We start from the raw sequence: 16,860 nt of genomic DNA, 5'->3' as shown, positions 1-16,860 counted from the left end.
TGTGTTATAAATTGTTATGAAAAATTTTTTTCGCATAAATAATTTTTCAAAACGTAAAACAGATTTTTTGGTTGATTGTAATTCAAAAGTTAAAAAAAAAAATAATTTTATTTAAAAGAATTCAAAACTTTATAAATTTTACAAAACTTTTTTAATATAAAAATATATTAAAGGTAGTAACGGAATTCAAAATCACTATATAACAGTGAACTAGCGGAAATTTTAGAAAAAAATCTTATCCTGAAAATGTCAAATCAAAAGCATTTTAAATAATGGAAATACAATTAAAATATTAAAGCTACTTCTTTTTGGGTTGTCTAACAGCTTGGAAGACGGTCAATCTTTATCTTTAAAAGAAATCAAATGTTATTTGTACTTTTCAGTAGTTCAATTCTTATTTTACTAAAAGCTATTTAATAATTTGGAATAATAAACTTGGAAAAATGGCAACCAAAGTACAAGGTTTAGTTAATTCTCTTTTAGTTCAATCTTGTCCAAAACTGAATGTTTTTGTAAAATATGCGTTGGTTGAATTAACTACACTATCACCTAAAGGTATTCCAGCTATTCGACATGATGTAAGTAACATACTTAAAAGTATACGTACTTACAAGTGTAGAACAAAGTTAAATTAATACATTCATTACAAAAGATTCAAAAGTATTCTTCCGGTTTTACGTTGGTTGGAAAACGTAACCTTGTGGATTATAATGTCAAACATATTTAATAATTAAATCAGTAGACAAGCTGACTTGTACACCATGTGGGTAAAAATTTAGATTGTAATAAATTTTGTTAAAAACAAACTTTCGACCTATTGTTAATATTAAAAACAATTGCTAATATTGCCTATTTACAGGATGATTGGGAAAATTATGCTTAAAACTTAAAAACATAAATTTTTTAAGTAATATTTAATTTATGGTAACTAAGATAAATCTCTGAATTACATTAATTTTTAATATTTTCAAAAAATAATTATTAAAGGAAATAAGAATTAATTTAAGATTCTTCAAATTATTTAAGAGTTATACGAGTATAACAGTATATTTGTTATATCTTTCCAAAATTATTTATTTCCCCCTTTAATTTTTATTCTATATGAGCACATAGGGTCGTGTCCGGCGTTGCTGTCTCCAGACTGAGGTTTCTTGGATCCCACTTTTTTGAGCAGACTACGGACGTTTCGAATGTAAATGCTAGGGATATCGGCTGTTTCTGAGGAACTCGGGCTGGTTCTAGTGAGGGAGAGGAGGAGGATCCAGCGGCATCACAACGGGCCTTGGTGGCCTAAGTGTACCCTTCGCGGGGCCGTGCAACCTAACATATACCCCTATGGTTATTTTGGTATCGGCGATAACTGAAAGTTTTCATTTTCAAATTTCTTAATTTAATGTTATTTAAGTCTTATGAAAATTTACAAAAAATGTGCGTCTGGAAAAAAGTGTCTTTTTTTGTTTTTTAGGCTTTTCACATTGTTAAAATGCCGATATGACAGAATTTCATTATTTTTTATTTTATTTTTATTTTCTGAATATCGCGTGAGCAATTAAATTTAATGAGCTTGCCGAAATATTAGTTAACATATTCTTTATTATTATTATTATTATCATCATTATTACTATTTAAATATTTCTCAACAAATTATAAAAAGATTAAAATCTTAAAATAAATATTTACAAAATAATATAGATATGTGAGCAGCTAAAAGCAACACAAAAATACGCTTTATGAAAATTTTATATATATATATTAAAAATATAATATAAAAATATAGAAAATATCGTAGAAACACCCACAATAGATACTTCAATAAAAAACAAAAAATCCGGATGAAAAATTGTATACAGTAAAACATCTGCTGTTCAACGTTTAAAATATTTTTAAACATATAAGAAAATTTCTCTTTTATAGTAAACTACGGCTGGCTTCGTTATACCTATGTAATTTTCTAATTAAAATTCAAAGTGGTGTTCATGTTTTTTGCTTCATTAGCTTCTTTTTTTTGCTATTGTGCTCATTAGAAACAAAAATTCATGTTTTTTTTTAAATGAATTTAATTAAAATTTAATTTGACACCAATTATGCCACGCTATTACCTGCCGCATATTAATAAATTGACAAAATATATTTAAAAATATTTCAAAATTTTTTGTCAGGAGAGAAAATTTTTCTCTATTCTAAAAGAAAAATAGATTTTCTAAAGAAAAGATAGAAATAATAAAATAAATATGAAAAATTTTTGTTAGAAAATGTTAAAAATGAAATTGAAAACTTTTTATTTTAAAAGATTTTTGATAGAAGAGAGCATTAAGCGTTACAAAAGCAGTAATTTCTCATAATTTGATAAAATTCTTGTGTAGTGCAATGTTTAATCAAGAAAATTTGAAATAAAATTATCCTTAACTGTTCATCTTCTATTGATCCCATTAATTAAGTTGATTCTATTGTATCGTAAGCACAAGAAGCTGAAAAATCCAACATTTTGATTTTCAAACTAAATAAACTAACATAAAAGACCTTACTTACATTTTTACTTAAAATATTTATTTCATTACTTAAAATAATGGACTCACAAACGGGTTCAATGAAAAAAAATAGGTTCAAATTTATTCAAAAATTTTAAGCTGTTAATTTTATTATAATTTGTAAATTAGTAAAGTCAAACATTCTGGTTTGACTTGATGAAAAATTTCTTATCACACTCTCTTTAATCTTTAAATGTTTTTATTTGGATATAAAATTCAAATGATAGCATGCACACTTATTTTAAAATTAAAACATAACAAAATTTATAATCTTACTAAATTAAATAAATTAAGATTAAATTTCCGAAATCTTTTGCGAAAAAAATTTTCAAATTCTTTCAAACAAAATTTAAATTTTTCGCATATAAATGATTAAAATTAAAAATATATTTCAGTCTTAAATTATTAGCTGTAGCTATGATGGCGAAAATTATGATTTTCTTAACAGTTATTTTATTATTATGCGTGGAAATTCGGAATACATATGGAATGCACGGTATTAAATTTTAATAAAATCTAATTGCAGTATTTCTCAAAAAAGAAAATTATTTTATAATTATCTAATGTTTGCAAGTGATCGAGAGATGGTTGTGGTACAAACATTTTACTAAAACTAAAGGTTTTCGTTAAGGAAACACTGGAGACTCTAAATAATCATCTTATTCTTTAAAAAAGAATTTTACAAAATAAATTGATAATTTTCACTTTAAAAATTTCACCTTTTTCTTTTTATATTTTTTTCTAATTAAATTTTGATGTGCTAAAGCATAATTAATTTTAATTAATATTTTTTTTTTAATTATAGAGCCACAAATGGGTAAATCAAATATACCAGATTTTATAAAAAATTTAGTTGAGAAAAGACCACGAGGTTCAATAGCTGAAGAAAATCCACTATATTGGACAAATCATTCACAAAATGAAATACGGAAACTTCTTAAAAACAAGTCGCTACCAATAAGAGCAAAAAATATTATATTGTTTGTTGGTGATGGAATGTCTCTTCCAACTGTTACTGCTGCCAGAATATATAAGGAACAAAAAAATGGTAAAACCGGTGAATCCAGTTCATTAAGTTTTGATAACTTTCAGCATACCGGAATCACTAAAACATATTGTGTTGATTCTATGGTAGCTGATAGTGCTTGCACTGCTACTGCTTACTTATGTGGGGTTAAAACAAATTTTTTTGCATTAGGCGTAAATGGTAAAACAAATATCCTTAACTGTTCGTCTGCAATGGATCCTGCTAATCAAGTTGATTCTATTGTATCGTGGGCACAAGAAGCTGGAAAATGTACTGGCATCGTTACTACCACAACAGTGACACATGCATCTCCAGGTGGAGCATATGCAAAAATTGCTAATCGTTTTTATGAATCCGACTTAGAAGTTAAATTATTTGAAGAAGATCCAAAAACTTGTCAAGATATTGCAAGCCAACTAATAGAAAATCAGCCAGGACGTGATATAAATGTCATAATGGGAGGTGGACGCACAAATTTTCTACCAAATACTGATATTGATTCAATAAGTGGCAAACCTGGAAAACGTTTGGATGGAAAAAATTTGATTGAAAAATGGAAAAAAAATAATCCAAATCAGGCATATGTTACGAATAGAGACGAATTACTAAATATTGACTTAAGAAAAACATCGAAAATTCTTGGACTTTTCCAACCACAACATCTTGATTTTAACTTAAACAGGGATAATAAAATTCAACCAAGTCTAGAAGAGATGACAGAATCAGCTATCAAACTTTTGAGTAAAAACCCAAAAGGATATTTTCTTTTTGTAGAAGGAGGTCGTATTGATCATGCTCATCATTTAACGCAAACTCATATGGCTATTGATGAAACAATACAATTTGAAAAAGCAATAAAAAAAGCTAGAGATATGACAAACCCTCTCAATACTCTTATTGTCGTTACATCAGATCACAGCCATACCATGTCTATATCTGGATACCCAAAACGTAATAATGATATTTTAGGCGTAAATGAAGGTGATTTAGCCAGTGATGGTGTTTCATATTTCATTCTTAATTATGCTAATGGCCCCGAAAATTATTTAAATAATGGAAAAAGATATAATATATCTGATGACCTGATTAAAGATCCTGGTAAATATTAAATAAATTTTTCTATACCATTATTATCATATTAGTAATAACAAAATAACTTTTAATATTTTCATCCAGGATTTCTTTATCCAAGTTATGTACCAATGGAAGCTGAAACACATGGAGGAGATGATGTTGCTGTATTTGCTGACGGACCATACTCACATTTTTTTTCCGGAGTTTACGAACAAAATGATATTCCGCATAAATTAGCATTTGCATCATGTATTGGACGTGGTATAACACATTGTAGACGATATCCTTTAAAATAATTTGTATTTCTCTTTTGATTTTAAGACATGTCTTGTTAATAATTAATTTCATATTATATTTTCATTATCATAATATTTTTATACTCCGATACTCGGAATAAATTGTGATAAAATTGTTTAGCTTGATTGGTAAATTATGAGTATATATAGTGCACTGTGTGCTGAAAACATAAAATTTTGTTCAAATTTTGCATTTATTCGAAAATTTCAGGAAATTCTGGGATATTAAAAGGGAAATATAGTGAAAATTCACATGATTGAGGTTTATTTGGGGAGCGATATAAATGTAAAAACAAGAGGAGCGAATAAAAATGTTAAAAATTGGACTTAAAACCACGACGGGAAAGCAAAAATTCTCAAGGCATTTTTTGTAGCTACTACAAAGCAAACAAAGTATTTCAAGAATTTCAAACATACTAAAAATTGTCAAAGAATTTGATTTTGTACACTTTATTTGTGCTAATGTACCCATACTTATTATTTCGTGGGATAAATTTGTATTTTATCAAAGGTTTAGATTATTGTGTACGCTTCATTTATATATTTTCGCATTTCTCCACTATAAAAGGAGTATAAAACTATTATATCATAGTTGATTCTTTAATCAGCGGGACAATTAATAAAATGTTTTTTGAAAAAACAAAGAAAGTTTTCTCTCATATTTTTAAAAATTAGAAATGAGTATTCCAGAAAAATATTATTAATAATATTTTCAATAAATATTTTAATGTTTTTGTATATTTTTCCAAAGATGCAGCCGGTAAACTTGAATATCCGTCTCATATTATACAAAACTTTAAGAATAATATCTTCCTTGAGCCTATCCGCTTATTTTCTTTTAATCGTTTAGAATAAAACGAAGTATAATAGTTGCCTAATTCAAATTATCAACTATTGATCATTATAGTTCAACGCAGTATGTTTGCATATAAATATAACGAAATGATTATGTATGTAATGAAACACATATGTACATGCATTAATTACAATTTTTACATATTTTATTATATATGAACAATTGAATTTATTCCCTTCTCCTTTATATTGAATCACAATAAAAATTAAATTCTAATTCATATACTCAGAATATTTTGTTTTCAGTGTAAAGGAATAAATGCAGTTCTTTTTTCTTTTTCCTTTCAAGAAGGAGACAACTAAAGCTATTTTAATTACATTGTGGATGACGATAGTGCGGCGCAACAACGCGACATTACTTGTTTTTCATCGAAGTTTAAAACTTCATCTGTTTACAATAAATACACAAATATACATTTCGCATAAATATATAATCCACATATATATATATACTTGTGGACATACGACTATAACATACATACCGTCGGCAGTTTGGAATTTTAATTGAGAGCCAACAAGAAATTCATTTACAAATGAGGTGAGGCCATGTTTAAGAGATGTTTTCCATTAGATTGTAACCTATACCAGTTTTATTTTATAATATACAAGACAACATACACATGAAAATATACTTAAACGTATGGAACTTTAACCTGTACGTATGCAGTTATTTATATTATAGTACAATTATATATATTATGGGTATACATAATAAAGGTATGTATATAGAAAAACTAAATCTGAAGTTAAAGAAAAGATTATAAGAATTTTTATAGAATTTAGTATTGTACTTAGAGAATATTCTAAGATAATAAGAATTAAAACTTGTAGAAATAAGAAGAAAAAATAGTTAAACTCATGTTTTATGTTAAAATTCAATACAAAAAAAAAACATAGAAGAAAAACTATGAATAAAAGAAACGAATCAACTGTTTAAGATGTTTTCTCTGTACTTGTAAATGGTATGTTGTTTCGAGAAGATATTCAACTTGTGAACCTACCATGTATATATGTATGTTCCATTATCTATATAATATTAAATGTGTTTATACCCACATATGGATTATATAAGAAAGTGTGTATGATTCGGATATATAGAGAAAACAATAGAATATTTACTAGGAATTAAATTAGATATTTGTCATGATTACAACATAGTAATTAAAAGCAAATATTATAATGTTATTTGTTCAACATTTTACCAAACTGAAAGGAACTATAATGTTAAAATTGATTTTATTATAGATATGCGATATATATAACATGCAAATATTTCAAAAAACGCAATTAGAATTAGATTTTATGGCATACACTTCTAATTCTAAAATTTCGTACATTTGATCCAAAATTTTTATATTGGTTTTTGGAGTTCCTATACAAAAAAGAAATTAATTCTACCCATAATTTAATTTTAACAATTTAGAAAGCAAATTCAATGAAAATTAGCGTCCACATGCACTGAAACACACAAAATTATTAATTACAACCTTTAATTTCCTTTTATGACATAAAAACAATAAATCTAAATATTTTTGCCAATAAGTAACGCAATATAACATTTTTAATTGTCAAATATGATGTAAAATCGTTCGATTAAAAAATATCTAAAAGTTGAAAATTTACTCTTTATTTCATACCCTCATATGACTCCCTTTTTTTGTTTGAGTAAATGCGAGACGAGGCGTACAATAAAGTGTAGAACACAATAACGCCCTTCAATTAAACTTAAAATTTTATTTAAAAATTGAAATAATGGTGAAAAGAAGTTTCCTTCGCGTATTATCGCGTGTTACCTTTTGTTTTAATTATATCACTCTATAGCTAAAAGAAATAATTATATTACAATTAGATAAATATGATGCGCTAAATTCCTCTGCATCAAAAAAAATAAAATATTTTAGTTACCGGTGTTACTAAAACGGAAATACCATCATACATATTATAAGCGAAAAAATTTAGTAGCAATATTGGATATTAAAAGATCGTAAAAAATTTTGAGTGCACTTCTTCGAAATTATATAAACTAAGTAATTACTTATACTATTTTAGACTCGCTAACATTACTATACTGTAGATACTTGTACTATACTGTTCCACTACTAAAATGTTATAAGTTCAAAATCTATTCCGAATGCCAAACTAGATATCTTTTTTCATTTTTGTGTTTAGAACTTTGTTTCTTTGTTAAAATGTACTTTTGTTAAAATTAAAAGTAGGAATATTTAGCAAATTTCATTAACGTAGTCGTGCGATTATTTCATTACACTGATGTTAGCAGTATATTTTTTATCTAAAAATTTCTTTGGCAAAATTAATTAACAAGCTTTCCTACTTTGCATTTTAAATTGCAAATCAATGTGTTAAAACAAGAAAACCAGTTTATTATGAATGTAAAATTAAAATCATTTCAAAATCAATTTTTTAATCAAAATTAAGAGTGCAAAATCAATTTGTTTTCTCGAAATTCTCTAACAATTATATCTCATTTAATTCAATTTTAGAAGTTACTTTATTATTTAGAAATCGCCCAAACTAGGTTATTCGGTACTTATAATACGTATTGAAGTACCGATAAATATCAATCCGATATTAAAAACTCTATACATTATGAATCAACCTCGTCAAATTAATTAATTAAAATCATACAAATAAAAAAATTAAATGAAAAAACAAATAAAGTTGAGTCAAACCAATGGTTTGCATTGTAGCACTTTTCCGCAAATAATGTGCTTTTTCTGTAGCACATCAAAAATTTGGAAAAAGGGACTTTAGATAACGGTAAATTTGAACTGCCATTTTGTTTTTCTAAAGTTTAACTATAGTATACCGCGCTAGGTGAAGCACGTCACTGCCTTTCTGCGTTTGCAAAATTTTAAAAATGCTTATGGTTTCATTGCAACAAATAGTTAAAGAAGGCAATTTTTAGGGTTTTGAGGGGTGGGGGGGGGGGGGGGTATAACTTCTAGAGTGGGGGAAAAAGGTAAAAATTTTGTTCTACGGAAATAAGTTTCTAGTAAAGATCTATGTACGTATTAAATTTTCTGTAGCTTTCTATCTTCAAGGGTGCAGAAGTTTTGTAAGCAAAAAAGTGTCCACGGACGGACGGACAGAGTGAAACTAATAAGCACTTTTTTCCAAAACATTTTTGGAAAACTGCTAAAAACAAATTGTATTTTGCTTCTGCTTTATCACTTGCTTCTGATTTATCACTTGCTTCTGCAAAAATGATATAAATCAATTTATAAGCTATTTCCCGCAAATAATGTCGCAATTCCTAAAAATTAACAATTATTATTAAAAGTAGGACTTATAAAACCAAATAATAATATTTTGTTTGTATTTAACGTTCAAAACTACTTCCATATTGAAAAATGGTCACAAAAACTTGAACAACTATTTCAATCCAATATCAATTTCAACTAAATTTGTTCAAAAACGTCTTACAAGTTTTTTTTTATTTTTGTTTATCTTCATCATTTTGATTGATATTCAGTTGAAAATTTTATAAATAAAAAAAAAAGAAACTAAAATATATTTTATTCCAGAAATGGTTAAAACCGATGATTTTATACACAGGTGTAGTTAGAAAATAATTTCAGTAAATTGCTTTTGTAATTTTTACCTTTTCTTTCTTTCATCTTACTTTTGTATTTTATTGTAAAATAATCCTCTTTTTTCATTATATAAGTTTGGTATGTAAGAAAAATTTCTTTTAACTGTGATTTGCTGTATTTTTAAGAAATATTTCCTTTTTAAAAACCAATCATCAAAATTGATTGCATGTTGACAACCACAGGATTTATTGCGGACAATTTTCAATTCTCTTGGGGGGAATTTTCATTTTATTTAATTTTTATTGTTATTTATTAATTGGAATTTATTATGTTGCTAGCAACATTTTGATATTTTTTTTTTGTTTTTTTTTTTTTATTGACAAGAGAATATTGTGTAAAAACAAAATACTTTTCTAATTGCATCCTAAGATATAAAACTTATAAATTCAAAATGGAAATGAAATACTTTTAAGCGTTTAAATAATTTTGTAAATATTTTTCTTTTTTATTTTGCAATTATACATTTTTGGTTTTTTATGAATATGTACATATATACTTATGTAAAAAAACACAACTTGAGTAAAATCAATTAGATTCAAATAATGATTAAAAATCTATTCATGTATAAGGCAAATGTCCAATTATTCAAATAACAATTATTATAAAAGCATACTTGAGTCACTATATAGTTTCAATGATACAAATGGTCGGAACATTAATAATGAGCATAATTTATTTAAGTAAATCATAAAATTATAGGTAAATTTTGTTATTATTGCTATCTTAATATTGTTATCTTTTCAAAATGGGACAGAACTCGCTACCATGGTGGTACAAAATATTGACTATATAATATATTGAAGAAGGATTTTTTTATTTGAAATTCTATCTGCGTAATAAGTTACATAGTAAGTATTAATTTCCGCAGACATGTTCAGATTGCTCATCTACTGAAAATAATTAGAATGATTAAAATTAAAATTGAAAGAAAAATTTTTAAATGCATATTACAATAGAAGACTTTTAAAAATTTCTTAAGACTCTCCCAATGAATAATTCAAAAGTAAAATACACTTTTATCTCTTAATATTAGAATCAAAATAATATTACAAATGTTCTTATTTATATTATATTAAGAAAATAATATAGATGTCACTTTTATATTATAGCTCACTTACAAGCAATACAAAGTACCAATATCTACTTAACCCTTGCACTTGACACTTAGGATCAACACAATTTTAAGTTAAAAAAAAATATATATTAGAGATCTTCGAACCTAAATTCATTTATTTTTTTTAGTAAACTATGGAAATTAATCCTGAACAGAACAAAAACGTGTACGCACCCGTCTGAATACTATATTTTATTGAATATTGATCACATGTAACTAATTAGTTAACTTTCTTTTTTACAAAGTTAAAATTTTCCATTAAATACAAAAAGTATTTAAATTAAATACGACACATTCTTCGTGGGATGCAAAACAAAAGAATCGGATGATTATTCCGAATCAAAGTTTTGTTGACATTGCGCTCGACTAAGCCAAAAAAATGTGCCATTAAGCATGATTAAATATTTTTATTATTATTTTATGATTAATTTAAAAGTCCGGATTTTTGTTTTCTGGATCAGTTCTATAGTAAAATCTTATATTAATTTCAACCATTTTAAACTATTTTATTGAGGTCACTATAGAGAACTCAAGTGATTAATCTTGTAATTTTCTTGACGCACCTAACTAAGGGTTAATACTCGTATATTATATGTTCATAAGTTAATAAAAAAAATATATTTTCGTTATTGTTAACTCAATTAAGTATAATTTTTCAATCAAAACAATATTGTATTGTAATAAAATCTACCACACAAAAATACGATAAACATGAATAGCTATAGAAATTTTATTATAGTTTATACAATATATTATCTATACATTATATAAAAGTATTCGGTTCAAAGAAATAATTTTATGATTCTATCAAAAACTTTGAGGAACACATTTAAAATACACAAAAAAAAATGAGCTCCTAAAAAACTCACCGAACACAAAATATTTCAACATCAGATCTTTTATAATAATTATACATAAATTAACAAAGAAACTAAAAATGCAAAAAAAATTAAATTGCATATATGTACATACAAAGTGTAATTTATATATTCATTATTTTAAAATATAATAATTATCTTACTAATAGACTTTAATTTACTATGCAATTGATGAACTTTTAGAGAAGCTAATTTATATTCAAATATTTTACTTGATACTAACTTAAATATAAATACATTTTTTTTTTGTATTTCTATAGATAATAGCTTCTTAAGCTTTAACCATTGTACACAATTTAAAATGTTATAAAAATAAAATCTAAAGCAAATCTAAAACCTATATAGTAAGTACGAGTATTAGTTTTTTTTTAATGACTGCTCTAAATTTTCAATTTTAATGTATTAATTTTTGAACATGCTCTGATCTTATCTTTTACTAAAATAAGTCCAACTATATAAACTGACACTATATTACCATCATTACTCTTGCTATTGCTACTGGTACTGTGGTATTACTTGTGCTAGTGCTACTGCTATTTTAAATTTTTTGTTTTTGCTATTTTGCTATTTCATTCTTTTTTTTTGTTATTGTAAAGAAAAATATTGTAAGCCATAAAATCGTAAATATCTAGAGGCACCTTGATTCATTATTAAATCGGGCTTGTTCTATTTGTTATTCATTATTACATATACTGTACAAACATACACACATGTATAAGAGTCTCAATTTATTTATGCAGCATATAACATTATTAAGTTTTTCTATTATTATTTAACTATTTATATAAGAAAAAAAAAATAAAATATAAAATGAAAGAAAAATTAAAATTACTTTTTTTTTCATTTTTAAATTCTTATTTTATTTGTATTAAAAACTGACTAAATGCGTGATAAACAATTAATGTCACGATCTGCTTTAAATTAAAATATTTCTCATTAAAGAATAAAATGTTCGCAATTAAGTTAATTTGTAATTGCTTAATGCTTTTTTGCTCAAAATATTTTGATTCAATTGTATGATGTAAACCTGCACTTTATATATACATTGTATACATATAAACTTATTATATTTACATACATACAAATATATATTAAGCTTTGTATAGTATGTACGATCACAAAGAACTCAATGTGCATATTATACAAAATGTAGTTATTCTCTTCTCTTATTATGTTGGTAGCCGGTTTATAGTTTTTTTTGCCTATTATTTCAATATCCCCCAGCTTCCTTTGACAATTCTATAGTTTACCAGTTTAAAAGTTTCTTGTACCTTTAAGTTTTTTTTTTGGTTAAATTTAATAAAAAAAAGGTTTTTCCCGTAAAAATTTTTTTTGTCGTATATTATTATTTAAAAAGATCCTATAAGAGTACTCATACTTATGAATATTTTAATAAATTTGCACTTATACTATTAAAAAAGGCATATTATATAGTGCTTCTAATCGTAAGCATTTCGCACGAATATGAGAATACAGGGCAGGGTTATTATTTAAAAAAATTTAATGCAAATTAAATAATGTGGAGAAATTTAAAAAAATAATCAAGGACATTTTTTTACAAATTAATTTGCAATATTTGATCCATATTGACGTGAAAATTAAGGACCACAGAAATGGGGACCCCAAGATTAATATGGGGCTAAACCTTTAGAGACGGAAAACGTAGTGCAACCATAATATAGAGACGTATGTAGCATATAAGATATTGTTCGCGGGGGTTGAAAAAGACGAAGAAATTGAAAAGAACAAATAATTAAGATGGCAGAAGATCGATTGGCCAAAGTGACAATGAATGGCCAAATGAATTTTCCTGCCAGGAAGACCTGAGGGGGAATTAATGGCAAGGAGTTATATTTGAAAAAAAAGAAAACGCAGCCTCCTTAACTGTTTGAATTCATTACATGAATTGTACCGCATGCAATATAGAATTACAGTATATTACTTTGCCTCTGAAGTCCTACCCTAAATATTTTTTCTCATTTTCTAATAGATTTTTAAATGCATATCATTTAATTTAATACAAAATTTGTGCATTGAGGAAAAATAATGGAACAATTTAAAAAATACAATAATGTTTGGGTTTTGTTTTACTCTATTTGTATATATAATTACAAGCATACATATATAAATTGCATATTTTAAATATGCATGCAGCATAGTTGCATATATATACAATTGTATATATATCTTAATTTTAAAGCTTATCCCTTAGATTTTACAATGCACTTTACAATTCAATATATATTTCAATGAAATTCATGCAAGTAATGAGTATGTATATTAACTACTTAATTCAGAATAGGAAAGAAGAAAAGGAGTTAAAATTCATGATCGTAATATCTTTAATATAGATCACATTTTTTTTTGTTACTCATTTCTCTTATTCCTATATTCACCATAACATTATTAATTTTAAGTTATACACACATAGCAGAAATTCTTCACTTAAATGGAAATTCATCTAAGCATATATATGGACTATACAAAATTAATATACTTAATATTTAACTAGCGTATATAAAATTATAAGTAAATTTTCAAATAGGCATTCATATATATGTATGCGTATGATAAATATTTCTGGTTAAACTTGTGTATAATAATATCAGATACGTAATATCACAGGGGGACTCCCTGTAGGAAAATTTAAGAATATCTTATTAAAACTATTATAAAAATTGTTAAAAAATTTGACAAAATCGGATTTTTAATTTAAAACTAAACCAATTAATAATATAGAACCCAGTCCGATCCTCCTTCAAAGTTTATTTGTTCTTTGCCTAACCAAACGAAACTGCAACAAAATTGACTATTACCAAACTGCACCGAATTGACTATTATAGTAGATGTTTAGCTCTCGAGTTGCAATTCTCTTAATACTAATAAATTCACAGTACCCACATAAAAAACTTAGACAAACATTCACTTCAAATTTGAGGTACCGGAGAGCAAATGTAGACTAATATCTTCCGGAATATAGTACGTCTCCCTAACTCTGAGAAGTCCAGCAGAACTCTAACCTGCCAACATCTGAAATCTTATAAATCTCTGATCAATTCAATCGAATATCATTCATACATTACTTATTAAAAACTGCTCTTGCGTTTTCCATTAATCAAAAATGTTCTTAATCAAATTTCACTGTTACAATTGAAAAATACTCGTGTAAAACTTGCATGTAACTGTCATAAATAAATACAGGCTAGCTGGCAACAACTTTTTTAATATTTTAAGATTTTTTATATCCATTTTTTATTGAACTTATATTAGAAAATTATCTGACTGGGTAGCTGAAGCAAAAGTCAGCTGGATTGAATTTTATTATATTCCTTTTTTTTTTTGTACAACCATTTATATATAAAATTACATTTAAAGGCATTGCTAATGATGTGTTCATATTACGAGACCAAAAAGAAAATGAAAGATAAAAAAATTATAAGGATTCACCTTTGATTATGGTTTTAATGCTGTTCTTATTTTCTTTAAAATCGCACAATTCGCGAATTTTAATCATGTACAATAAATAAATATCTATATACAATTTATCTTAATGTATATGCAAGCATATATTTATATAAATTTATATAATATGAATACGGGTAAAATTCTTTGGGAGTTTTTAATTCAGAACCTATTAGAGATACATTAAATTTCAGTTTAAATTTTTATATTATTGTAAATGATATTAAGACTAATAAATTACGGTAAAAAATTTTCTCGCAATTGGAATAGCGGTTTGAAGGTAAAAAGTGAATTGATCGCAATTGATCGTCCACGGATTGACCGCCGAGAATTGTTAGCCATAAAATCTCTTGGTTATCAATTATTGGATTCCATCTATTATTGCGTTAAATTACTTTTCAATTTTTATCCAATAATCAATACGGGACAATTAATTTCTTGGCAAATACTTCGGAATAGGCAATTTGCCTCAACCCTAACACAACATAAAACATAAGACAGTTTGTAGTTTATTTATTGTCATTAGTATCAAGCAATTTGAATGTCAAAAAAAAAAAGATTTGAATACCAAATTTAATCGCTCTGCATATAGTCATTTAACAGTCATAGACCTGAAGTTCAGCGCGAAATTTTAAGTATCGTAGTCAGAAATTTGCTGTTTCCAATCAAAGTTTTATGCAAAATAATCGTTTTTTAATTAATTTCCGTAATTCTTTATATGCACATATTAGAATAACCCTTATATTTTATATACATACTCCGAATATCCTAACATCTCGTGTTTTATAGTACAAAGGATGGGCATTTTGTCACGCCTTAAGTACATAATATCCAAAATAATACAAAAAAACATCCTTATTGCATAATTTTTATATTTTTAATGAATATATTCAATATACAATAAAGTAGATATTATTATCAATTTTGTTAAAACAAGGGGAAAATATTTCAATGATCTTTCCTATACATAATATATAAATTCATGGGTTTATATAACATAATTATTTGTACATATTATTTTTAGAGAGAAATGAACTAATAATAACTGACCATATATAGAAAAGGAAGTAAAATAAATTTTTTTTTCTATCTCTTTTATAAAATCTCTTATAATACTCTATAAGTCCATATCGTATACTTTTTCATTATTATATGGGATCGGCTCTAGTGTTATTTGAGGTACATGTACCCATTAATTTTCTTATTCTACATTGACTACATTGCATCTTATTCCTATAGTTATAATACTTTTATAATGTTCTATCACAATATTATTTTGCAAAAAGCCTCATCAAACGTTATCTTCCACATTTGTTGTGTTTTACAATTGTTTACTTAACTGATAGAAAAGAAATGATTGAGAATCGTATGAGGCCTTCTTCCAGTTAAAAGACTCTTCTCCAAGTTATAAACATCGATTTTTTTTTTGCAAAATATTCAAAATTCAGTTCCCACCTTGAAAGTAGACAATTTTATCTATATTAATTGTCAAAACTAAGAAAATGGTTTTGAAAGTGACTAAGAGTCAATGATACGAGTTAAGTAGTGACTAAGAAGAGTCAACGAAATTCAACGAAACGACATTATTTATCCAATATAATTTTTAAATTTTAATTTGAAATATTAAGCTAGGTATCAAAACCTAAGTCGAAATTCATTTAATTAGGTATTGAACAAAAAATTAATACCAAAGACGACCCTGCAAAATATATGTATGTATTTCATACACCAGTAATAAAAAATGTACCATATTTTTTACTCATCTATTCCATTTCACTTACAGAAGTTTGATGGGAAAAATGTCTTTCATTTTAATTTTTCCTGATTGTCTCATAAAATATTGCAAGCTTAAAAAAATCTAATTTTCTATTTAAACTGGAATAAAAATTCTATTTTATTTTTAATCATTTTCTGCAATTTATAATCAATTTGTTAAAATGGTTACATAAAACAAATTATATTCTATTTAATTTTTATTGTTAACTTGGAACTTGATTAATATAAAAATTGTT

At 25.7% G+C, this 16,860-nt stretch overlaps 1 protein-coding gene across 1 annotated transcript; it reads left to right on the top strand.

The window, feature by feature from the left end:
* The first annotated feature begins 443 nt into the window (after positions 1-443).
* Positions 444-4,925, top strand: LOC129607632 (alkaline phosphatase-like). The gene is made up of 3 exons (XM_055518754.1): positions 444-582; positions 3,334-4,653; positions 4,732-4,925. The coding sequence occupies exons 1-3, from the start codon at positions 444-446 to the stop codon at positions 4,923-4,925; spliced, it is 1,653 nt and encodes a 550-aa protein (XP_055374729.1).
* Positions 4,926-16,860: the final 11,935 nt, after the last annotated feature.

The sequence above is a fragment of the Condylostylus longicornis genome, unplaced genomic scaffold (assembly GCF_029603195.1).
Source record: "Condylostylus longicornis isolate FDR11 unplaced genomic scaffold, ASM2960319v2 ptg000004l, whole genome shotgun sequence".
Classification (NCBI taxonomy): Eukaryota; Metazoa; Arthropoda; class Insecta; order Diptera; family Dolichopodidae; genus Condylostylus; species Condylostylus longicornis.
Note: the sequence above shows the minus strand (reverse complement) of the source record. Positions and strands in the feature narration are given on the sequence as shown.